At 39.7% G+C, this 26,154-nt stretch overlaps 2 protein-coding genes across 7 annotated transcripts in view; one reads left to right on the top strand and one right to left on the bottom strand.

Annotated features, from left to right (window-relative positions):
- Window positions 1–5,108, bottom strand: part of srgap2 (SLIT-ROBO Rho GTPase activating protein 2) — a 49,515-nt gene extending 44,407 nt beyond the window's left edge. For all 5 annotated transcript variants that reach the window (XM_067504342.1, XM_067504337.1, XM_067504339.1 and 2 more), the window contains exon 1: window positions 4,647–5,108. Coding sequence is in view for 4 of the 5 variants with exons in the window: in XM_067504337.1 (XP_067360438.1) it covers window positions 4,647–4,713 (67 nt within the window). In the remaining variant the exon portion in view is untranslated. The remainder of the gene's footprint in view (window positions 1–4,646) is intronic.
- A 423-nt stretch (window positions 5,109–5,531) lies between these two features.
- fam72a (family with sequence similarity 72 member A) lies at window positions 5,532–10,381 on the top strand. Of its 2 annotated transcripts, XR_010914426.1 has the most exons (5): window positions 5,532–6,882; window positions 7,123–7,200; window positions 7,719–7,843; window positions 7,943–8,106; window positions 8,226–10,381. XR_010914426.1 is itself a non-coding variant. In XM_067504364.1 (4 exons), the coding sequence occupies exons 1-4, from the start codon at window positions 6,731–6,733 to the stop codon at window positions 8,035–8,037; spliced, it is 450 nt and encodes a 149-aa protein (XP_067360465.1). In that variant the 5' UTR covers window positions 5,532–6,730; the 3' UTR covers window positions 8,038–10,381. The 2 variants fall into 2 exon arrangements, 1 of the variants encoding a protein (XP_067360465.1); XM_067504364.1 differs by having other exon boundaries at window positions 7,943–10,381.
- Window positions 10,382–26,154: the final 15,773 nt, after the last annotated feature.

Raw genomic sequence — 26,154 nt, 5'->3', positions numbered from 1 at the left:
CAATCCCAACATGCCTCACTGCTGAAATCCTAGTAAAGGGGGTGGCAGCCAGAGTGCAAGGATCAGCCAACCATGGGAGACAAAACATCTGTTGCCCAATCAGCACATCTGGAACATGTGGCGCCAATGAGCAGCAATCATCTAGCAGCTGAACTCTGACCTTACCCACTTGGCTTCACCAGCTGCCTTTTTCTTCTCCACATATTTATCTCATTCATTTTCTAGCAACTCAATCCATTCTTACAGTTCTCTGTCACTGACATTGCCATGTGGTTTTGTGTTCCTCTCCACATCAGTGCTACAAACCGTGGCAATCAAAGCAGAAATTTCTCTTTGTATCTCTAATCTCTTGACTGCACAAAGTATGTAGGAGAGTAGGCAGAGATGGTTAAGACATCTCAGTCCAAATCACAGTTACTGACTTATAACTAGTGTTTAGAAATCTGTGTGTCTGTGAGTGTGTGCACTTAAGCAGACAACTCTGCACTTAAAGTTAGTAAATTGTGTTTTGTGTCATATCAAACACTGAAGAATGAGGAAGCACGTAGGTAGAAGGGAACAGAAAATCAATGAGTGTTTTCAGCCATATCGTAGTGGCGCACACACACGCGCGCACGCACACACGTGCACCCATGCACCAATGCACACACACACAAACAGAAGCACACACACACACACACACAAAATACAGAACGTTTTGTTCTAAAGTGACTTTGCAAAGACAATAGATAAAGTCTGTTCTATTCTGAGAGGCAGGTGTGCTGACCCTAGAGCTTGTGCTGTATGTGCGTGTACATCTTATGTGAAAGGCAGTTGAAAACAAAGCTGTGGCCCTAAACAGGAAGCATCTCACACTAACTGTACAACCTGTGTGTGTTCAAGACTGACCCCTGAACCTGAAATACACACAAACATCCTTCCTGACTGATTATTTTAAGTCCTGTCAGCAATTTTAATTCAGAGAACAATGCCAACGCACAGATCCAGGACCCCTCCTGTCAGTATCACACTGACAGACACCATCTGTACAGTGTATAGTGAATACTCACTATGTGATTGACTTGTGGTTGGTAATTGCGTCTCTGGTCAATACAGTCCAGCCTTAGTTGACAAGGAGTTGTTAAAAACATCAAACACGCAGAGCCATAAACGTTCCCTTAACTGATTGGTTTAAAGATGCCTTCCCACATCTTTCCAAGCATTCATTATTGATGTCAAGACAACTGCAGTAAATGGGTCTGTGTTGCAATAACGATCATGCTGTATGCTCCTGCCTGCTGTTTCCTTATTTCCCTCTCTCTTTCTATACTGTCGCTGTTAATAGACATAAAACAGAAACACTCTGCGATTCATGCCTGAACACCCCTCCACAGTCTCCCTGTTCCCCTTCATCAAATATACATCAGTCAACACAATATGCTCACAAACACAAAATGTAGGCCAAGCAAAGAGCCTCGCATGCATACACAAAGAAGGACCTACAATCCTGCTTGCAGACAAACCTCATGCTGTGTCACCAACTTTCCTATTGTGTGCAAGTGAAAGCAGCCATTTATCTCAAATCATATGTTTCTCTGGCTGCCTTGTAAACACACAGCATAGTAACATACACATAAGCAGACATGCAGTTTTTATGGCCACAGGCGTTCATCCCTCCTCAGGGAGAAAGATCAACATCATTTCTGCAGAGATGGATGACTTTATTAGCCGGTCTGGAAAATCATAATAGTTTACAGCCGTTTGGAGATACTGCTTGCTTCTTTGTGTTTATGTCAGAGACTATTTAGTTGAAAAATCAAGCTCTTCAGATCAACGTCAGATTGAATTACCACACAAAGCATACAAAAAAAACATAATAGGTACATTTTATCAGTGGCAACAGTGGTAACTATTTGCAAAGACAACCACTTATTAACATTCCCAGATGTGTAAAACTCTGACAGATGCTAAAGCACTGAGCCAAACCTGAAAAATGAAACATCTGTCAAATGTTTTTAAAGACTCATCACTCCCTAATTTTCCACTAAAATGTTTCCCATTGCATGAATTACAGCTTTCCTGTTAAATTATACAGCGAACTTGCTGACTGGTAAAGGAGAGATGGTTTTAACTGGTAGATGCGCACTGACTGGGTAAATGTTATGGGGCCTATAATAGCGAAAGAGCTCAGAGTAATTTGGAGTCTTTGTGAAGCAAAGTGGCTTTCTGGATTTAATTCCAAATAAGTGATCTGTGAACTATGAATGGTAAGTGATAAGCTCATTCCGTAAAACCATTTCAGTACTCTGTGTAGCCATTTGTGTCTGCGCTACAACACTGTCCCTCTTTTGTTTCTCTTTCTTTCTCACTCTCTTTTACCTTTCACTCAGTCTGTGTCTCTATACACACACCACCCACCCTCTTCCTGAGCAGCAGTGAAGATTCCTTGCATCAGCCAGAATTCCATATTGAATGTATCAGCAATCTCTCTGTGTGAAACAACACAGACTGGGAAAAACATGACAGTATTCAAGCACTGGTGTACATAAAAGCAACATGTTTCAGCAGAGAGCAGATATTAGCATGTATGTAACTGCAATGGCAGAGAAGCTCAACTAAAGATTCGCTAACCAAGACCGTTGTGTTAGCAAATGGAAATGAGATGTGTAGCTGCTTCATACCCTTCATTACAGAATCTCTAAGAGCAGTGGACAAGGTAATGACAGACTGTCTGTGTCTACTAGGGAAGGCAGACTGCTCGGAATGTCACAGCAGACACACAGCATCTGGAGACAACTCTACACAGATGGGAAAACAAGCAAACAAACACCTCAGACACTTACGTGGATGTACAGGTTTACCCTTTCATCTGTTTATTCCAGACAGGAAAAATGGTAAAACGTGTGGCCAGAGTAAAGAAAGGAGAGGAGAGACAGCACTACACAGGTGTTCACTATGGAGCAACTGACAGGAGGAATCAATGCCAATGGACAAACATTAAGTCTACAGTCTGACAAGCACAGCAGACAAGCCACAATGCAGCATTTTTACCTTTACACAGTCTGCTAAGCAGAAACTGCAGTCTAATGGGACATCGAGAGAACAACACTAATGTTACTGTGGTGACAGCTAAAGGGGTTTGCAGATAGGCAGGTAAACAAGAGGAACCCTTTAAAAGGCGGTGATAAACAGGGTGCAGAAGTGAGTCAAGTTATCCTTGATTACTTTGTCCATTAGTTCAACAGACCAGTAGCTTAGATTCGAGTATAAATGTGTATGTCATCATCTCAAAGCCCTGATTATTATGTAGATTTACAGACAAATGTGGATGTAGAGAAGACGCAAATTTAATTGCTTTAATTCTGAAACCTTTAAAGGCTATTTCTCTTTCATTTAGAACATCATTTAGTTAGGTTTTCATGCCTAACAATCCTCAAGACACTTGTTGAATCTATGCCAAGGGCCACTGAAGCAACCGGGGCAGCTTTTGGTGACTCCGCACTTTCGTAAAATCAGGAGTCACCCATCTGTTTGTTAACACCAGAAAGTCCATTTTGACAATACGGTGATGTGAAAGTCTCCCAACAATCACTTCGCTTTTCCACCACCTTGCCACGTAGCTGAGTTACAGGGGACAGACGCTCTACAGGTGAACGCAAATAATAATATGAAGATAGGGCATGCAGAGTTTTAATATGAGAGGAAAGAGAAGCAGTACTGGTAAAGAAGGGGGTGGTCCATCTTATGTAGTGCCTATCTGGCACTGCAACAGCAGTGGATAGTTGTTCATGAGGAGGGTAACATCCTGTCCTCTGTCTCCCACATCCCTCTTCCTGCCATCTGTGCTTATCCAGTCTTCAATGCATATCACTGAACCTCATCTGGAAAGTATTCATTGTCATTCTTACTGACGGCGCCCAGCTGAAAGCAGTAAACCTGCCTGATAGAAACCAACACACACACGGCCAGTAAACAGTTAACATCTGAAAGCCCCTTTTTCAACCACTATATTTTGCTGCTGATCTGTCACTTTCTTCATCAGCGGCAGAAGCGAAACCAATAAACTGTGATCAACGAACAACCCCGACCCCGTCCCCCACCCCACACACACATACACATTTACAGGATGAACGAATGAACGACAGTGCGCTGCACACTAGCAGCGCAGACACGCAGGAGACAGAGGGAAAGAAAACGCCCTGCCTTGTTCCATGTCGAAACCCCAATCCTTCTGGTAGTTTACCCAACAACCACACACACACACCACAGTCACACAGGTCTTTCTTGGGAGATCATCTAATAGACAAGTCTGGATAACAATGTTGATTTGTGGACGTGTTTTTCTGTCTTTGTTGGCAATCCGTGTGCCGCGTTTAAGGCGAGCGATCATACGCTTTGATGCCACGCTGATCATGACGTCCTGTGTATGATTACAGTTATTGACTTATTATTGATCCGCCAAATCCGCACAATGACAATCAACCATCCTGAAAGGCTGGTGAGATACAAAGGCAGACTACCCTTTACGCTTTGTAGGAGAGGTGAGATTAGGCTACAAAAAATGTATGTGCCAAGTCAAGGAAAATACGCTATTTATTAAAGGAATTGAGGTTGAAGCCTAAATCGCATCGTCCCACATGTGGAAAGCGTTAAAAAAAAAGTTTTACCTTTAACTTGAGCTTCATATTCAGCCACTATCTCCTTTTCCTTTCGGAATTTCGCCGGAGACGTCATAGCTGAGTTTGTGATCAAACCACTTGCCCTCGTTACCAAGTCAATGTTGTCTCAGTCAATCAATAAATGTCGTAGGTATGAGAAACACCACTCTGGGGGAGATTTTGAAAGGAAAAACAGAGGCCAGATGAGAGACCGCAGCTCGTCAGTGTGCCCGCGGATCTGTATTGTCTCCTCGCCTCTGTTCACTCCGAGCGCATTGTGAGTTTGGCGCTGCTGCTGCTGCACGTTCCCATCCGCCGCCGCGCCTCACCGCCTCCTCAAAACCGGTTATGGTGCAAACAACTTCCAAGGAAAGGAGATTCATTCCCCTCTTAAAAACTGCAGTGGCATGTCAGTCGGCACATCCAAAAGTTTTTGTATGTGTAGATACCTCGAGAGGCCGTCGGTCTTGCAGCTGCCCGTGCGCCAGTCTAAACTAAACTGCTCGCCCCCCCCCCCCGCTGAAGTGAGAGAGGAGGAACCGCGTGGAGATGGAAAAGCTGGCTCCTGGATTGCTCCAGTGCGCAGGACAAGCATGATGCACACATGGTTGGGGTTCATGTAGATATCTAAACCACATTTGGTGCACACAAGCCCGTAGTGTGTTTAAAGATTCGTATTAGATGTGTGTCTTCTTGGATCACTGTTTAATGTAAGGCCCATCACCATAAATGGTTATCACCAACGGCAAATAATTTTATCTTTCTTCAGAAAAGCACGTGTAGGTTGTTGCATCTACGTGCTACAGCCGATAACATCCTCACCGCCATTTAGAGCAAGAAGCCAGTTGCAATCTGAGTTTATTTATTTGATATTTTCCAGGTTGGGTAAAGCAAGTTTTCTGCCTCCTTCATATACCTTAGTAATTAGCACTTGTAATGTGTGACATTTACATTTAGTCATTTAGCAGACGATTTTATCCAAAGCGACTTACAAGTGAGGTACAAGGCAAGCAAAAATCTGTGTCAAGGAGAAAACATCAAAGCAAAACCCTCATGCTGAATTAATGTTACAGTGCTTACTAAATTGACTGTGTGCGAAACAACAAACACGTCAAACGCAACTACAACAATTGCCAAATAGTGTATACTAGCTTTGGCTTAATAGGAAGAAACATCGATGCTGACTGTCTACACTCACTGATTGTATTGTTCAGCACATTGGAAGTGCAACAACCTCGGCTTGTGTTTCGACGACGGCAGCTTCAACTAATAACAATGTCATTTGCACTGTTTACATGTAACGGAATCTTCCCATTCCTTCCTCTTTAACCTCAAAGCAGCAGTGCTATTTCTTTCTTTCTTTCTTTCTTTCTTTCTTTCTTTCTTTTTTTTTTTTTGTGATTTACATCGACAGAAACCCACAGCCCCGCCTAATTTTGTAGGAGAAGAGCTTCATTTCCCACGCCACTATTGGTGAAACACAATTGTCATGACGTATAACCGCGCCAATAGGTTTCTAGGACTTTTAAATATGGGCGTGTCAACTCACATTGCTAACCAATGGAATTTGGTTTTTGAAACAAACGCGGCCAATGGCGTCTGTTACTATGGAATTTATCCTATCAAAGTTAAAGCTGTGGTCTTTTAAAGCTAGTTTCAGGAAGTGCTGTTAAATACCAGGAAGTTGTAAACAAAGCTGACAGCCATTTAGTTAGCTGGTAACTATATCTGAATGGCTGTAGAGCCAGTACTGTAAAATAGGCTTGTTAACGCTAATACTGTGTGTTTATCAACAGTAGAACTAACCATTTTATTTTATATAGCGATATTTTCGCAGAAATAGTTATTTATCGGTGCGTTTGCTACACAAGCTAGCCTTGGCTGCTTTTCGTTTTCTCCGTAGGAAACGGCTAACGTTTGGCGTTAGAGCTAGAGTCAGCTAGTGCAAAGTTAACGTTCACAAAAATTAGATAGTTTTTCTAAGGAACTGCACTGATAGTGGGCAACATTAGTGCCCACATCTTCTTTTTTACTACATTTGCTCTCCACGGGCAGAAAGAACGAGGGAGTTCTTCCATTTTAGTAGGACAACAATGTCTACATCCAACGCTAATTTCAAAAACAAGTGTGTTACACAGGTCAACTGCATCTTCTGTGACTCTCTCCTCTGCACAAGAGGCATGAAAGCAGTGCTTCTTGCAGACACTGAGGTTGAGCTTTTTTCGACGGATATACCTCCCAATAGGTAAGTTATTTTCTAATTAGCAGTGCTGCTAGCCTTTGTTTATATCTGCTGTTGTTACTAGGGCAAGATATATTTGTTTGCCACCTGATGTTTATTATTTATTTGGAGGAAAGATGGGCATACGATTGGCACCCAAGCCGACAGGGATTAACAGGGTTGTTGCAAGAAAATGTGACATTAGAAACTATTCTAACCTATCATGGCCATGTTTGTTTGTCATCACACGCCCCCTCCCCCAAGAACTGTTGACTTTGTGGCCAGCTGCTACTCCACTGAAAGCTGCAAATGCAAACTAAGAGACATTGCATGTCTCAAGTGGTAAGTACGTCTTCTATAGCATACAGTGGTTGCTTTAGGAAGATCATCTACTGAGATTTTAACGCAAAGCACAGTCAGAAGTTAGCCCAGAAAACAAGTAGGTCCTGCTAATTGAGATGTAAATGTAATTGGAGATATATAATTTACAATATAAACAGTTTAAAATAAAATATTTGCAAAATATTACATTTAAAACATTACAGCATTTTTTTTCATTTAATATGAAATCAAAATAGTTTCTGAATAACTACTAATGTCAGCCCCCTCAACCAGAGTTAAAATGGAATTATGTAATTTGTCATCCTTTTTTAATTTTATTCTAAAGCAGTGTTTAGTTCTACAGTGAGGCTTTGTGGGGTTCTTTTGTATTCCCAGGCCTTTGTTGTTGTACATAGAGCAAAAGCAAACATCTGTTAGATAATAGACATCCACTAGTGGATTTAGCACTTTTTAGAAGTGCCCCTCAGTAAAATGCTGACACACATTACTTCTTTATTCTCTCTCCCTCCCTCACCCAGTGGTAATGTGGTGGGCTACCATGTTGTGGCCCCTTGTAAACCCTGTCTGCTTTCCTGTAACAACGGCCATTTCTGGATGTTCAATAGCGATGCTGTATCAACTCTCAACAGACTGGATGCAACAGGTCAGTAATAACTCCTCTTTGATAAAACTGGAATTTGTTGCCATTTCATTCTGTTTGTTGTATGTTATAGGCTTTTATAACCCTTGCTTGTGCCTGCAGGTCTCAATCTGCTCCTGTGGGGAGATCTTCCTGAGCTGGATGACAGTGAGAACGAAGAATCGGAAACCCCGTCAGAGGAAGAGTGCATTAGGTAGAGAGGGAAATGGACAATGTAAGAGACTGCACAAACCATGCTGAAATGAGAAAGAAAATAGCCTTGAACGGTAATTGAACACTCATTCACAGAGGGCTGAAAAGTGCTACTGCTTTGCTTTGCATGGGTTGAAATATAAAAAATCAACTGCAAACAGTGATGTCACAGCAGGTGTTTTGTCTTTGACAGGTGATTTGACTCTACTGATTACAGTGTGGACATAAACATAAGATACTCCAAAATTTGAACCCACAGAGAACAGCAGGTGCAGGTTCTTGGCCCTTTGTAATTTAGTGGTGAATTACCTTATAGCTGTGACCATGCCTTTCCTCTTCACTTTCACTGTTAAAAGCACAGGCACACACAGTCATACATCATTTTCTCTTTTTTTAATATATTTGCGTGGGCTATTATAAGATGCGGCTAAAATAGACTGAAAGTAATGACAACGTCTTAATCCAGTTCTACTTTTCATCTTCACTGGTCTTTTGATCAGCCTCATGAAAAATTTGGAGTGTGGGATGCTAAGATAATGGTACTTACTAGTGAATCCAGTGCTTTTTCACACCAGTTTCATTATGTCCATTTTTTTCTGAAAATATTCTTAAAACTTGCTTCTGTTATAAAGTAATCTGTGCATTGAATATGCTTTATTATGCAAAAAAAAAAACCTCACGAACGGTCATGTCGTAATGGCTTAGAGTGTCTGTGTGGCTGGGTGTTGGCTGAAAGTTTGAGTGCTTTTTGACTCCCATGTATTGGAGAAATGGCACAATTATTCAAGGATATAACCGATTTCCTTGCTTTTTAAGAGCCTATTTGATTAGATAACCTTACAATTTAAACAGTATATCTTGATATGTAATTGCGGTTGTTGTTGTTGTTGTGACACACCTCACAGCAGCCGTATTTGTTTGGCACCCAGATTAAACTGTAGCAGTATCTGATACTAACATACTAACTCATGCATAGGCTGTGCTTCCACAGAGTTCTGGAGCTGCTGAATTAAATGTTTATTGTATTGAGTGCAAATCAAGTAAACAGTTCTTTAAACAATTAAACAGGAAAGGTGGTAATTGACAAAAGTGAACTTTTAGGACACCTTAATCATTATTGATCATTAAGCAAAACTGGGAGACATAGGATCTAAATGGATGCTTTTTTTCCCTTTAAACATCACTTTTTAGTTCTACGTAGCGATATATTTGTAGCACATGTAGAGGAGATAAAGTCCAAAGAATCAAGGAACATATCAATATTGAACAGGCTGACTTCGCCTCCATTTATAGAGCAGCATTTCACTTTTTTTCTTTGTAATTTGTCCGGACATTAAGCTATAGATGGTAAATGGTCATAAAACCCTCAGCTATCAGTATTCTGTTGACCTCAACTTTGTTGTTATTGCTGACAATGAAGCTTTGTTAATCAGAGTTGATGCAGCATGTTAGCCGGATATCATTAATGAGCTTCTCTTCAGCCTGTTTTGACAGACACAAGCTTGAGCATCCTCCAGGCACAAGGTACTAAACTCAAATCTATTTTTAATTTTTATTTATTTATTTTTTTTTGGCAGTGCCATCCTCGAGCGCTTTTTATTGTTTCACTGCTGTGCCCTGCAAATATGATCTTGTCTTGAACAGTTTTTCTGTGAGCTTTCTTGTATAGTTGGTAAAACCTGTTGAAGAAGCAAAGGTAGAATGTCTCTTCTTACCTGAAGGAAAGGGTTAAAAGAAAGGTGGGGGGGTTTTACCTCCATATTTGGCCTCTAGGTCTATTCATGCTATTGCCTTTAGCTTTGGAAAAATATACATAGAGAAGGAAAGATTTGTCCAGAATTTCATGTCTTTCACATTTAAAATTATAACTGACAGTCTGCTACACTTGCACACGTAATTCTGTCTTATGTGGTAAAATGATAGGATACAGTGCATCAGCTTGTTGTTTAAGTTCACAAACCAAATATCTATAACCACAGACTTTCTTTATGTTTACAGACTTTGTTTACAAATGCATTGATTTGTATTGTGCTGTAGTACTTATGTTTTTGTTTATGTATTTAATATTTAATTTGTGTAGTGCTTTGTTTTATGTGTTTTAAAAAATTTGGATGTGTACAATTTTACCTCAAGAAGGTATCACTCATGAGCTTCCTCTGGCTAGGACAATTGTCAAATGATAATCAAAAGAATTATTTAAATGGCTGTTTTTGACGTCAATAACTTTTAACATGCCCTGCTGAAGATGTATATTTTGGAATTGCACTAAAACTGCATTGGTAGTTTAAAAAAAATAATTTGTTGTTTTGTATGCTTGTTAAATTAATAAACTTTTTTTTTTCCAAAATATCTCCAGTGTTCTATAGGTTTGTCTTCTTGTCTTCACTTTTTTTAGATGCCCATTAGCCCACATATGCCACATGCCCACATATTTGCTACTTATCCTGGGCTTCACAGAAAAGTTACTTTGATTTCAAGTTTAACTATAGGACATCATGAAAAAGATATTCCAAATGAAGTTTGTGCTTAGTTTTGTTTACTCTTATTCACGCTGGAAAACAGAAGACCCAGTTGAGTGAATGCCAGTACATGTACATTTTATGAAGTACTTTGTCTTCCACATTAAACCTCATCAACACATGACCTTAAAGGTAGTACGTGATCACTGGTTCTGTGCATATTGCTCTTTTGAGAAGTGGGTGGTTGTGAATGTTTATAGTAACAAGACAAGTCTATTTTTAATTATGTCAAGTTTCACTATTTGTTTTGCATACCGTCTTCTCTGCTGTTGTCGGGGCATGCACAAGGCAATTCAGATATGGTAAGAAAAAATTAAAATGGCTGTGGCTTACTGTGTTTTCACATGTTTTTCCACCATCTGCCCAAATTACAAATCATGCCCACACAACTGCAGCTCCATGTTTCTGATTTATTTTGTTACAATTTACCATCTGCCTGTTGTTTTATGTGCTATTCAATAATTTCTACACAGAGCCAAAGGCCAGGGTCAGGATAAACAGTGGTTTGGATTTCCAGGTTTCCATTAATATTACAGGACACTCTCTAACCAGCTGTCTGTCACACTTAACCCTCACCATGGTGACAGGTTGTTCCACGTCTGTGTGTAAATGAGACTGAATGAATGTGAAACAGGGTGTTGCTGAATAAAAGAATGTATGCACAGTACTCAGTCCTACCGGCCTTCCCTAAACAAATAGAATGTCAATATGCTGCCTCTCTGCCTCAGTGACAGTCAAGCTGGTTAATCAGGCAGATACTCAGCTTATAGAAAAACATGCTAATACAGGTCTAATACAGGTCTCACACCAACTGTGTGTTACATTATACCAACATAAACAACATATCTTATGAATTGGTGGATTTCAGAGTGGCCTATACAGGGTAAAATAGAATACAGCCAAGGCCAATTTACCTTTTGGAATGTTTTATGTGGTATTTATGAGAATTTTGAGACAGTAAAATTTACATTTATTTCTGCAGTTTCTCTTTTGCCTTCATTTGACATGTCAATGTTATTTTTAACTAATAGGGTTGCGAGAACCACTGGCCACAACTGGTTATTACAGTCCGAATCAGTGATAACCTACTTTGTATTTGTTTCTCGTATCTGTTCTGATAGTCTGTTTGCTAGGTTTTCATGTTTACAGTTAGTGATAATGGCTTCAAGCGAGTCCTGCTGCCACTTAACTGCACCCTCGGGGTAACCATAACCTAGATGACTTTGAATCTTCACAGAGGATTAAATGAAAATTGGTACTAGTGGTGTCAAACAAACTTTGAGGTCGGCTAATGTCAGAGGCTGAGAGATTTTAGGCATGTAGGTCTGTCTTAAGCTGAGAAGGAAAGCAGGCAGAAAGGTGAAGAGCTAAAATGGCAGGGGTTTGAATGACACACATGTAAACACTGGACAGGTAGGTAAAATTGTTTTACATAAACAACAGCCAGGTGAGTTGACACAGTGTGAGGGGTTCCATCAGTTAGGAACAGGTACTTCAACTGACTTCACAAGTAAATATGACACGCCAATTAAATTCTTTTACAGGGTCTTGTCAAAATTCTATTTTCATTGATACCAAATTCACTCATCTTTCATTATGCAAACACGAAAACTAACTTTTTTCAATGGTAGCATTGTGACTCTTTAAGAAGCATAAGTACCTGTTTATATGCCCTTGTACCCATAGTAGTGAGCCAGCATGGAATTCTTTTTTTAATGTTTTTTTTTTGCAATGACAATCAAAGCATCCTGTTTTTAAAAGTCCACCATTTAAATTTTCTGTGCCTCAAGGAATTTGTATAACACAGACAGTATATTGCCTATTAAGTATGTAATTAAATGAACCTAATTCAAAATGTTTTCAAATTAAAACCGAGTTGTTCTTAGAAGAGCTGTTATCTGCAAACAAACTGTAAAATCATCTTTCTGGTTAAAACCTCTTCATTATAAACCAGCTCAGACTAGAATGTATTTGTGCATACTCAGTGGCGCCTTATGCTTAAGTCACAGAGAGAACTCTGGCGCTCTCTGTTGGATGTGAGGTACAATGACATACACGCACACAGACACACACACACACACACACACACACACACACACACACACACACACACACACACACACACACACACACACACACGCACATACACACAAAGGATTCAACAGTAGCGGCATTTTTTTCATCACATACACACAGTATACACAGTGACAAACTTACAAACTGTAATGTACTGTAGAATAGGGCCTTAATAAAATAAAAACAAATATCTCACAGATTCACAGTGAGGTCTCACATAGCTTTCTTTTTACTTTTGAAAATAAATAACGTCTGGTTTCCCGATTTGTTTTGTTTCTGATGTCTGATGTAAGAGTACTGAACAACAACAAGGAAAATTACTACAACTACTCCCGATAAAACAAACAAACAAACTAAATAACTAACTAACAAACAAACAAACAAATAAAATTGTTACTGTTGTTATTTAATCAATACCAAAGAGGGCATATTCCTAAACGTTAAACTATCGAAATATTTTCATTAGAGACATTACACTGGACTAATGATGCTATATATTTATGGTTTGTTTTACAATTTTTATTTAAATGTAAAAAAAATCCAAACTTGAAAAAAAGTTACTAAACAAACAAGTATTTGCTATTTAATATTAAGTTTGCTAAATTTGTTTGTTTGAAACCACCTTTACCGTGTCCACCACTAGTCATGGTGATAATCAGTGACCTGTCGAACTGCAGTTTTCTCACTTGAGCGCTGCCAAAGGTCAACTGTGAAACCAAGTTCTGAAAATTGTGAAAACAGACCAACATATACATCGTCGGCATGTTCAATTATCGACTGCTTAAGTGTCTAAAATGGCTCGTTTCTGCTGAAAGTAACAACTGCTGATCTTTGCCATCGTTTGTGTGCTGCTGACAACTATGGTAAAACCCATTTAAGAGCACCATCAAACTGTTTTTTGTTACTTCTTGGGTAAAAATTATTGCAGACGATGACATTTCACAACAGGTGGAAAAAATTGATTTTTAATGTGAAAATTGAAAAACACTAAGTTTGAGTGAGTTAACATTTGACAACGAGTTAACGTTGAAAGTGGCAATTTTTTGAAAAATGCACAAAAAAAAAAACATGCCCAAAAAACTTGGTTGTTGAACACAATGCAAACGATGCCTGATATTGGAACTCGTAACAGACAGATCTCTGACGTCACTGTAATCCACCCAGGGCCCCCGAATGTTGGATATGGCTGACCAATTTTGTATGAGGTAGTTTAGAGCATCCAAGTCAAATTTGTAAGCGTTCATTCAAACTTCATTTGGATCATGAGTTTTTTAACTTCTTACAGAGTCACCTGCAGTTGAAGGGCAACTTCACCAATTTTCAAGTTGCTTTCTTTGGCTTTAGTTTAGGATGTAAATAGACATTAATGCTTTTAAACTTCCCTCTGACTTCACTGTATTGAAATATTTCTAGTTGAAAATCTACTCCTACTAATCTTTTTATCAATTGGAGTTTGGATGATGTCATCTGGAGGAGTTCTGGAAAATCAGGGTGAACATGAGTACAACCTGCATAGTGTGAGCAACAAGATAATAACCTGAACTGAAGGTTGGTCCAAATGATGCCACCTGGAGGCATTTTTTCAGCTAGAAGTAGAGAGATGAAACATCCAGAGTCAATAGACATATAAGAAAGAGTCAAAATGATTCAATCATTCCAATCAAAACACAGAATCACAATACTTCTTCAGAAGTGTTGTTTCAAATACCCTCTAATTTTCAAAAGGTAATTATACATTTTTATTAAAACTATGATCAAAATCTTCCACACAGACTGACAGTCCTTCTGTTTGTTAAAGATGTGTATGCACTAAGTCCTTCCATGTCTGCCCATGTCTGTCTTTCAGAGTAGAGGAGGAAACAAAGACTGCATGGGACCAGCAACAAGGAGCCTGGACTGCCTGCATCGTGAAGCCTTTTATAGAAAAAGGTCATTATACATTTATTTGATCTTATCAGCATGTTGTTGTTTATTGTTCCATCTTTACTAAAGTCAACTTGTCTCCTCTTGTTAGATATTTGTCTGTTACAGAAAAGAGAAAAACAGAGGAATCAAGACAAAGATTATAGATTTATATGTAAATCAGAAGTATACATTCTTTTGTTGGTATTGCAATACAGTCAGAAGAAAATGTTATGGCACTGTTTACAATTTTCCAGGTTTTCCACATAATTTGGTCATGAAGTGTGATCTGACACAGACAGTCATGAGCCATGTCTTCATAACACACCCATTAAACATACAAAATGATGATAAAGGATTGGCAACACCACCAGGCCTTTGATGTCACTAAACTGAACTCGACTGAGTTCAGGTGTTAATGCTGAAGTCAATCATCTTACAAGAGTGGAGTTGTGGTTTAGATGTACTTATATAAAACACTTAAAAAATGTCAGTGTGCTGCTGCTCACAAGTAGCATCAGCTCATGTGACTAATGCCTTGCACAAGGAGATATTAGAAGACCTACGATCAAGGGTTGTTGATTTGCACATAGCTGGAAAAGATTACAGAGTAATTTTAAAGACTTTTGATATTCATCAGTCCATAGTTAGAGATATTGTCTGTAAATGGAAACAATTTATTACTGTGACTCCCCTACATGCAATTTCAACTTAGGGGGACACAAACTTTCCCCTTAACCCAACTTAATAACAATTCCCCTCTAGTTAGTGCAAATGCCCTTTCATCATCAGAGTTACAGAAGTAATCAGATCCTGGAGTGTATTTTAAAAAATAAAAAAATCACAAAAAATAAAGTTACAATAATTTGCACTTCTCATAACATTTGTATTAATTTAAATTATTAATTAAATTAGAAGTGACTTAATTAATTTCTGTTGAAACAACATTTGTAGTGTATAAAGGTGCATTAAATATTATGTATATCAAAATAATTCTTTGTTTTACAATTTTTCTAATTCTAAAAGAAGGTGATGCAAACCTTTTTAGTATTTCCTAAACTTTGTATTATTATTTAATTAATGCCAGTTATGGTCTGCCTATATATGGAAGTAATTGTGTAATATGTATCTTCTTTTTTTTTTTGCAACTCGTTGTTGATATTCTCTGGTTGGGTCTGAAAGAAGGGCCACGTGTTCACAAACCACTCAAACCACTTTTGGCACAACCATCTGTGGCGGAAGTCAGGGATACATAGTCCATCACAAGACTGAGCGGCAGTGCTAACTGACCTATTCTAAGGGTGATTGAGCACAAGATATTCAGTACAGTAATCTCTCTTTCACTCACATGCAGCATTAATCAGCTCTACACAGTTGCCTGCCTTTTGGTTAACACAATGGGCCCTATATCAAACACCTTGGTCAAAACTAAAGTTAGCACCTGCAGGATAGGGCTAATGTGCTGCTGTAAAGGCTTTGCACAGCTATGAGCAGAAACAATAAACCAAAAAGAAATTGATTTCTCTTTATTTAAGAATATGAATTATCAAGAAAGCACCAGTCTAGCACAGTAGTGGAGACAGTGTAATACCAAAAGTCTGGAAATAAAAAGCCAGAAACTGTCTAAGCTGCCACGTATATAAAAAAATGTTTGCAGGCTTTTCAAATGCATCATAATAGCATCATAATGATGGCTTTTTTTGCTGCAGCTTTGGCAAATTGACACAAACCAAAGATACTAAAGGAAAACATGTTCATGTATTTGTATAGCTAATTATTTGCTTGCATTTAAACCCAGGATTGTTCTTTCAAGGCTTGTTAAGGAAAATGAGCTGCAAACAATTTATTAAACACTTGGTTATTAGTGCTGCATAGTAAAACCTTTTTTTTTTTTTCCTGGAAAATGCTTATGAGTACAGAAACTCTGAACAGCCACAGTTCTGTTGGTTCTTGACACTAGATGGTGAACTTGTACCATCTATGTAAGCTACCGCTAGCTGATCCTAGCAGAGTGACAGCTAGACACAAGATCTCACTGTCAAAGAAACACGTTAGAATAACGACAACTTTAACTGTGAAAAAAGTATATGTATATTTGATATGTTAGTATTAGCAATACTTGATTATGTCATGATACAAAGCCCTAAATGACACACAAGTGAGTAAAATAAGCAGCATCTGCATACTATTAAGGGCAGGTGGTTTGTTCTGTAAAATCTTAAAAAGATTTCATTGGGACTGGATCAACATTCCAGCTTATGTTATAGAGACACCCGCGTTTTAAAAGATTGAAATACTTTCCTTTAAGCACTTTTGCATTTAAATCCTTTTGCATTTAAATCCTCCAAGTAGATCTCTTTATTTTACTTGCTAGGACAGATGAAGAGGATTGTCATGAAATTAACGGTCACCTTGATCATCAGAGGGAACAGAATATTTTATAAGAAATATAAGGAGGTTCATAAAATCTCTGCAGTCTGTCATGGTCATCTCCTGATAATAGACCTAAAAGGCTAGGCTAATGTCCAGATTTGCCTGATTATGCATATTAATGACACCTCAAGTATTCATCACAAAAAATCTTTTTTCCATGGGTGAGGAGGGCAAATGGTAATAAATGGTTGAATTTATTCACTTTAGGAACAATCCCTTTAATCAGGAGAGGAAACTTTCATGAGATAGGCCAGGCTACCTGAATTTTTAATTGAACTAAATACATTTGGTATGTAATACCATGTCTTAACTATGAAAACCAACAAGTCTGTTAGGAACTAATAAGCCCATATACTTGAGAACATTAGATTATTAAAAACAATTGCTTTGCGATGCTTAGTCGGGGGAAACTGATTTGGAGGTTCCATGTGCAACAGTGCAGGTTTTCAACAACTGGGCTGCCCGCTGGCCTACTGCTATACTGTGAGGCAAGCTGCACTGGGCTTTTGTTGAAGCGCTCGAGATAACACAAAGAAAACTTCAAACAAGCTTCTTATTGTGCTCTATTCTTCTGGGTAAGCTGATTACAGTTAAGGATAAAAGTTGTTCCTTTACAGTAAACTAATGCCGAGAATCAGAGAGCACTAATTAAGTCATGGGGGATCCGAGGCGGTCGGCACGGATGTGTTCCCCAACGCCCAGACCATAGGGGTTCAGCGGGAACTTTACAGCCCGACAGCATTCAGCATCAAACGTGTTTGTCAGCTGAGTGTCCGGTTGAGGCATGAACCACTGGATCTGCAAAGCCACCTGGGAAAAAGAAGCAGAAGCTGCAGCTTTTTAGCCTGAGTACTGACAGGCTTGTCTATTCCCCTCTTCCCTCCATCTCACATGTAGCAGAGCTTAGACGGTTGCGCCTAATGCCATCTTTGAGGCAAACACAGCCACCAACTGTGCCTCAAATTTCACATTGTTCCATGTTCACAGAAGTGGTGTAGAGTTTCTCTATCAAGAGGTGAACCCAGGCAGGTCCATACAAAATCCAAATACACGTTCACATAACAAAATAGAAAGTGGCATTTTCTGCTGTGTGTTCACCTTCAGTTTAACCTTAATTTTGGTGGCCACCATCAAAAATTTTCCTCAATGCAATAAAAAATGGAAGGGACTTTAGATTTTTATTGTAAAATCTGACAAATTGTGAAACTATGAATCTGTCTATCATGTCAGGGTCAATGTATTATTTCCATTTTCTGATTCACAAAATGGACATTAGCACATTTGAGTGAAATGCTGTATACTTTATGTTTGCAGCTCTGAATAGCCACTGCTGAACCCCTGAACTATTGGTTGCTCTACAAAAAATTGTGTGCGTATAATGTATATGGGTACAGTTACAGCCAAATTTAAGAATACACAAATGCAAGTGTGTTAGATGTGTAAGGTTTACTTTTCATGTCTCTGTATTAGTGTGTTTTACATGAATATGCATCAGCTGTTACGATGTCGCTTCACTGACAAATGTGACTGACCATACACAGGCAGACACACACTGAGTTTAAATTGTTTGGTCCTGGCCTTTCTTTGCTTTTCTTCCATGCTGCTGGTTTTGTATTTTGTCTTCTTGTTAGCCTGGCCTCATTTATGCCCCCATATCCTACATGCATCAATCTATAGTATATATTTTACATTCAACTACAACCTCCTACCTTGTATTGCCTCTTTTAATGTTTTTAACTGCTAACAAATTCTATGTAGACCAGAGATCAGACCAAACATTAGCACCAGAACTAATTAAAAATTGGTAAACACACACACACACACACACACACACACACACACACACACACACACACACACACACACACACACACACACACACACACACACACACACACACACACACACACACTATTGCTTATTTGTTTTTGCCACCTTTTTATCTGGTTTAATCCCCTAGTCTTTGTTATATACATTGGCTTATTCAACTACATGTATTCTTTTTGCTCCTAAAGCAAACTATATATGATAGAGCAGCTTTTGGACCAGACAAAGAATCAGCTGGGAGATTAATAACAACAATTATTACAGTGTTCCACTGTCCTGTAAGATTTTGCTGTGCCAATTTGTTGTGATGTAGGAGGCAATTTATTAGGTACATCTGCAGCTAATAAAAGGTCTAATAAAAGATTTTGCTATACATTTTCTCTTTGTAAAGCCTGCTTCTGTTGATGCTGTTTAACAGAGGAGAGTAGTGTTGGATTTTAGAGGCAGTAGGTTTTGCTGTATTCTGTTGTCATTTTTGACAACAGAATACGAGCCTAATTGACATCAATGGTTTTGGCCAGAAAACCTGTTGGTACATCATGAAATAAACAAGACCACAGAAAACACCTTCCAAAGATAACCATGCATTTGCATCATCAACTTTTTAAAACAGATACACCAAAGTGATCATCCTCTTAATCCTAAGTTTTCTTTCAGGATGGCTGTATTGGGCTGTATTAGTTTCAGGAATTAAACAGCTAACTAAGTACTTTTATAGTTATACTCCTTTTCTTATGATTAGGAGTTTTTTTCCCCCTGCCTGTAGCCACCTGTAAATTACAATGTATTACTCCAAGAGTTAAGACTGTGTTCGTCCAGCCCATTGTGGCATATTTCTGTGTTTGTGAGTGTGTGTGCGTGTATGTTTGTGTGTGTACGTGTTCTGGGGGAGGGGTAGAGAAAGTCTGGGAGAAAAACCTTTAATCCGGGTGCTGTCAGGCCCAAACCCGGCTTGACGTCCCATTGATGTGGAACAGAACAAAACACAGGGCCCCTTGCTAAGCTCCCACTGGCTCACTCACACACACTCACGCATACACACACACACACTGGGGCCCCTCTCTAAAGCCCCCAGTCCTGGCCCCTGCTCCCTAACTAGGAAGGGCATTCCTCAGCCTAGGCACACGCGTGTGCATACAAAAACACACTGACCCTCGCATTTACACACACAGACACACAATCTTAGGTGAAGGAAAACAACCTTAACTCTTCAGCCATGTTTTGTAATGTACAGGTAGTCACAGCTTAAAGGTTTCTCTTTGCTATAGGATAGTATGTATATGTAAGTGAGTGTGTGAGACTCTCAGATTTGTGTCTCAGTCTGCAATCTTCTATAATAGTGAAGGCACTTACTCGGTAGGTGTCTTCCCTGGCCCTCTACCATAACCTTACCCATCACAGCTACAGGCCTAACCATAATCCTTATCCAAACGTAAATCTAAATTTAACCCTCAAACAGCTCTTTGAAATTGTGAGATCCCCACAACATAGAGCTAATGATGAACTAAATTTTCCCACAACTATAGAAAGAGATATACACACACACACATGGACACACATCATAAGTTTGAGTTGCTTGGATACATTTAACAGAATCCAGATGCTCCAGCGTGTGTTGGCAGAAATGAAAGTGTGTATCCGTGGTGACAACAAACAGTTATTATTGTCCTGCTGTTTGGACAGCTCCCAGTCTGCAGCATCTCTGTTTACTATTAACTTAAAGTGAAAGAAACAGAGAGAAGGAGACAAAGAGCAGACACAGAGAAAACCAGGGGCAGATGCTGTTTAAGCAGACTCAAAAGGGACTTATATTAGAATAAACCTGGGTTATAGCCAGTGGTCTGGAACTGTCAAGGATATTGTTTATTTTGCTGTTGTTCACTGGGTGGCCAGCAGGTGGAGGTGTGGGCAGCAGTCAGTCATGGAGCAGAACTTTGACCCAATGTTGGCCCAGAGGCAGAAGCATTTTGATTGATCAGTTTAGTTTCAGTTTTCCACAGCAAAGGTGAGGTGGTCCTAACTGGTTCAGTTTTCAGTCTGAGGGAGCTGCCACTCGTGATCGCTTTGCACTGGGAACCTGAAATTAATATGAGTACATAAGGGTCTGCTACTCACCCACTCACACCTACAAGGTCCGTTTCTCCTTCATATTCTTTAGAACTAAATTCCCTCCTTGATTTCCACCGATAAATTACAGTGATCTTTATTTTCCCCCTACAGTGGAATTCTGCCACTTCCGTTTTGGAATGTCAGAACTTCAAGCGAGTCGCTTGTTTGGACCGGGCTGAGGTCCAGAGAGGCCTTAACAGTCCCAATCAAAATGTTTTTATTGACGGGTGAAAGCAGTCGGGCCGACAGCACCATTTGGCTGTAATTGGTCGGCAAGTGAGGGGTGTGTTTGAAATACCCTATGTAGAATGGCAGCCTTTAAAAGAGCACACACGCCCACCCCTGTTTCTCTCTCCCGTCACCTTAAGAGAAGCCAGATGGGCCACGGGGAAGCAATCACCCCTCTATTTGTCTTGGTGCTGATCAGGTTAGTGAAGTGTTCTCAGGCCTGGCCAGGAGTCTACACACTGCTGCCTGCTGTCCCTGTTACTCATTGAGCTACATGATTCCAGCCAACTGGCCCAGTCAAACCGCTCTGGGACTGTCTAAATAACAGTACAGTGGGTGGGAAGGAATGCTCTATCACCAGGAAAGGTTCATAAAAGGGCAAAAGTAATGATTTTTGTCTGTTACTGTCTCAGCGTAGATGTTTGATATAAGACTGGGCCGGATGAGCACCAGCTTTCTGCCTACTGTGCAGCAAAAGGATAAGTAGCTGAGTGAGCAAATGTATAAATATGAGGGTCAGCAAGAAAGGTAGCTGGTAGCTAACATCTTTCATGTGTTGATGTGAACACCACCATTTAGGGCTGGGTCAATGAATGGGAGGTTTGGAGGCAGTTGCGCGTGTGTGAACATTCCAGCCGTTCAATACAGATGGTTTGGTTTAGAGCAATGAAATGAGCACCACACACAGAGCAGTGACAGTGAATGAAAGCCAATGATGCACACACACACACACACACACACAAATACACATAGCCCCTACTACACAGGTTAATGGAGTGACGGTATCCAGAAGGAATTTACTCAAGGACTCAGGGAGTGAACTATTAAACAGCCTGAAAACTGCCCGGCAGAAACTCCAAAAGCAATGCTCATTTTTTTTCACATTGTTACACATCTGTAGCTTCTTAACAGTGGCACATGGCTGAAGGAGCTCTGTGTGGTAATTGGAGGTGAGAATGGGAGAAATGGCAATGACGAAAATGCAAAAAGATGATCAGTGATGAAAACGAAGGAACAAAAAGAAAAGAGCTCAAGTTTTGCTGGGCCACAGCTGGGCCATCAGGCAGACGCCTTGGTAGTGAAACCTGATCCCATTCAGACTTGTCCACCTTCTGATTGGCTGGCCTTCCCATGAACCCTTGACCTTTGACTTTGTCTGGGGCTTGTGACCTTGAGTGAAGTACAGGCAGAGTGTTGGATCTCCTCCCAAAGTCTTGTCTGTGCTCTTTCTCCTTTCTCTCCTCTTTCCTCTCTGCCCATTCATTTCCAGGGAGAGCAAGTTGGTGGGGAGGAGGTGGAGAGCAGAAATGTCAGCGAGACATTAAACAGAGTACGTCTGTGTGTGCTCTCATAGTCCAACCTGTCTGATTTCCCTCTTCCCTGCATCCCTCCCCCCTCTACCTCCACCTTACATCTCCTCTAAATACACTTCTTCACAAAGCTATAAATTTATCCTCTCTTCCCCAAATCTCTTTTTGTTCCATTCAGCACCCTTATCACTTTTTCTTCTGATCCCTCCTTCCCCTTTTGGCCCGCATATGGTTTATTATGTACCCTGTCAAATCCAGTGATACAAATAATTCAACTTTTTTTTATCTCAGTATTTTTGGTAACATCATGTAAGTTAACAGGGAAATACCAACCATTTTTAGAAAAAGCTGTACACAATTAATGTCTTGAAATGGATTCATTAGTAAACATTAATTTTTACTATTAAAACTACTACTAACTATTAAAAAAACCTACAGAAAACAAGATACAGTCTGTGGGGTTTATGTAGGGTTCTGAGAAACATTTCCATGAAATTGTATTAAAGGAATAGTGCAACATTTTGGGAAATAAATGCAATCACTTTCTTGCAAAGTGTTAGATAAGAAGATTTACAGTGATAAATGGTAAGCCATGCTAAATGTGAAGCCACAACAAGCAACAGGTCACTGTGCAAAGAGTGGAAACTGAGAAAAACTACGGGTTTGGCTCTGTCCAAACAGCCTCAAACATTTTACTATCTCTAAAAATCTCTCATTTTAGATTTTAGATAAAGATGTTTTGGAATCCTGTTATTATCTATTGTTCCCACATCTCCCACATCTAACTACCAGATTGCAATAACTTCATTACCATGTGGATATGAGGAGAATTACAAACTATTCCTTTCATTTAACCCAAAAATCCCGCAATGCATGGAATTTCCACCTAAGAAGCCAAATAGGTGAATACATATTTTTCTTTTAATTGTATTGATCGATTTTATGATTACCACAAATCCAGTGGTTACAAAAAAATGTTTCTGTCATCTCTGAGTGTCATGCTGAACACTTCATGTGTCTATTTCTACATTTGTGCATCTTCATTAAAGTTCCTCCTCTTGACGTGCACTGATCCTCTTCTCTTCTCTTAGACTTGTGGACAAACATATGACTACATGTAGTGCTCGCAGATACACGCAGACGTCTCTGTGCTGTCCCAGTACAGAATGAGGCAGCAGAGTGCAGCAGAGCGCAGTAAAGTGTTGTTTATTTTATTGGTTGTTTATTTCGCTCTGTAAAACATGCCACTCAGGGACCTTGTGAAGCGATGTACTCAAACCCCTGTCTCTGTTTCTCTGTGTCTCTCCCAGTGAAAACAATGTGTATATTGAGAGTGTTTCCTTCACTAGTCTGTGTAGATGTGTAATCCATCCAGTCAGACATTGTAAACAGCATCTCTCTGTGTTTATAAATACTGCCCAACCACTTTAATGAATTTATGGTAATGCCTTGTTCTACTGCTTCTGCTGTATGTATGACTGTGTGTGGGTGTTTACTGTATGCGTGTAAGGTGTGAGCATGCATGTTTTACTGCACACATTGGTTTCTGATGTTTCTGGAGGGGGTTTTATTTCCTATTTTGTAGAGCCTGGTTAAAAGCTTAAAACCTGTGACAACAGCAAGCAGTGACTGACTGTCATGAACTGATGTGCCACAGTATGAAGTCTATTAGAAAACCAACTCCGTTATATTTCATTTACCTCACTTTAACTCACCACAGTAAGATCTGATCTGTTAATAATGAAGAATATGTGCTATATTTTTGTAGACGGTTAAGACATTGAGTTTGACTTTGATGATTTTTTAAACACATGGCTGAGACAGCCACTGGCCATTAACTTGTTGGGTCTTATTTCAGCACATTTCCTTGTTTGTTAAAATCTAGCAAGACATGAAACTATATTTCTAATGTTGGAAGTCTGTTGAAAGGGAAACCAAAGCATTCGTCATTGGATAAGTGGTGGTGACTGGCCTGTGGCTGATTTTTTTGCCTCTCACAGTGTAAGTCTGTTGTGTTGCATTGCATTGACTGGCAGGTTGAATAACTTATGATCTGTTGTACACCAGACTAGCACCAAAGATTTCCACAGCCAAGAGCTTAAATTGCTGTTCAGTACTGTAGCTCTGCCTGCTGTTGCTGCTTCATACTGTACATTTTCACATATCCCTAAACCCGTTATAAGTCACTGTTACGTGTTTTACAGACACATCTTTCAGAGCCCTTCTGTGTAGGATATAAAAGTTGGGGGTTTCATATTAGCGTCCCCTTCACTTGGCTCATTCATTATATTAAAAAAAAAAACATTGGAAAATCATCAGAATGATTTGAGCGATACTTTAGAGGCAGGAGTGCGTCTCAAGTCATGTAGAACATCTATATCGTATTGTATTTACTGTCTACCACAGTGATGGCTGAATTCTTGCTCAGCTTCAATTGGAGCATTGACAAGAATAGACTTATGAATACTTTCACTGATCATCACATCTAACTTACATGAAGTACCCCTCCATTTATGACATTTGAGTTCTATAACAAAAACCACACGTGTTTGTGTTAAAGTCAGTAAGCCCTAAGACTGTGTCTCTCGACTTTTGCATGGATGGTCACAAGATTCCTTGTTTCTTTCAATCAAAGCCATACCACTCCCAGTAGTAAACCAAGCAGTAATTTTAACCCAATTCCTGTGTCAGTTTGGGTGGAGGCCAGAAGATCTGGATCTCCCTGTGCTCCCCCAACCTAAAATGAAGTCGGGTTGTCTTTCAGAAGCCCGAGCAAGCAATGACATCCTCACTACTCAAAATAGTTATTACTGTCGTTTTAAAGTATCTAATGAGAGTGGGAAGACAATGTGAAAGGGGCTGATTGTAGTGATAAACACACAGAGAATCGACACTCGAATCGGCAGATCCCCTCTGCTTTATGGAGCTTTATAGTGTGTTTCAACTAATTGTGTCGCTCCCTAAAGTGTTTTGGCTCACTCTTACAGCTGGTAGGGCTCTTAAAAACCTGCTAACTTACCGGTTGCCCACTGGGCTTTAGGCAGTTTTACACTTGTTGGCTTTCCGCTCACGTGTTGGTGGTGTAATGTTAACATTACATACATTGAGCAGAATATGCGAGAATGCTGCATCTTGTTTGTGTCTTTCATATAGTGAGAAAAGGGTAATTGATACATGCAAACATGTGTCTCTGAACCACTTTACTGTTGCAATCAGCACTTTGTTTGAGAGTTAATCTCCCTCCTCTAAATGAACAGCTGGTCACAGCCCAACTCTAGAGAAAGACCTAGAAACATCACTTCCTAAACCACAATGTTTTCCTAACATGAGCTACCTGATAAACTAAAAACTTCTGGTGGTTATACAGGATAAACTATCACATATGACTTTAGACAATCCATTTCCGCTTGATGTCGAAGAAGCTTCATGTCAGCATCATCAACCATAACCGACACGTACAACACAGAGTCTCTCAAACCGAAACTAAAGCGTGTTTGTCCTGGTATGTAGGAAAAGATGGTTAACTAGAAATTTTGTGTTTGCTAGTCAATGGCTCCTGTAGCATTTACCGTGTTTTTTGTTGAGTTGCTCCTAGACAAAGTCATCATGGCTCCTTCCTCATCAGGCCCGACAGGTGTTATTATATTGAAATGAGAGCAGTGATGTATGCATCTGTAATGTGGACCTGTCTTCTTCTGCTTGATGGAACCTGGCACTT

This window comes from Channa argus, chromosome 5, assembly GCF_033026475.1.
Source record: "Channa argus isolate prfri chromosome 5, Channa argus male v1.0, whole genome shotgun sequence".
Taxonomy (NCBI): Eukaryota; Metazoa; Chordata; class Actinopteri; order Anabantiformes; family Channidae; genus Channa; species Channa argus.
This window is presented reverse-complemented; position numbering and strand designations above follow the sequence as displayed.

What these genes read in the sequence shown, in the direction of transcription:
- fam72a (XM_067504364.1), top strand. Translation starts at nt 6,731, where the DNA reads ATGTCTACATCCAACGCTAATTTCAAAAACAAGTGTGTTACACAGGTC. An exon ending in GACATTGCATGTCTCAAGTG is followed by an intron (nt 7,201 to 7,718) that starts GTAAGTACGTCT and finishes TCCCTCACCCAG; the next exon opens with TGGTAATGTGGTGGGCTACC. An exon ending in CAACAGACTGGATGCAACAG is followed by an intron (nt 7,844 to 7,942) that starts GTCAGTAATAAC and finishes TTGTGCCTGCAG; the next exon opens with GTCTCAATCTGCTCCTGTGG.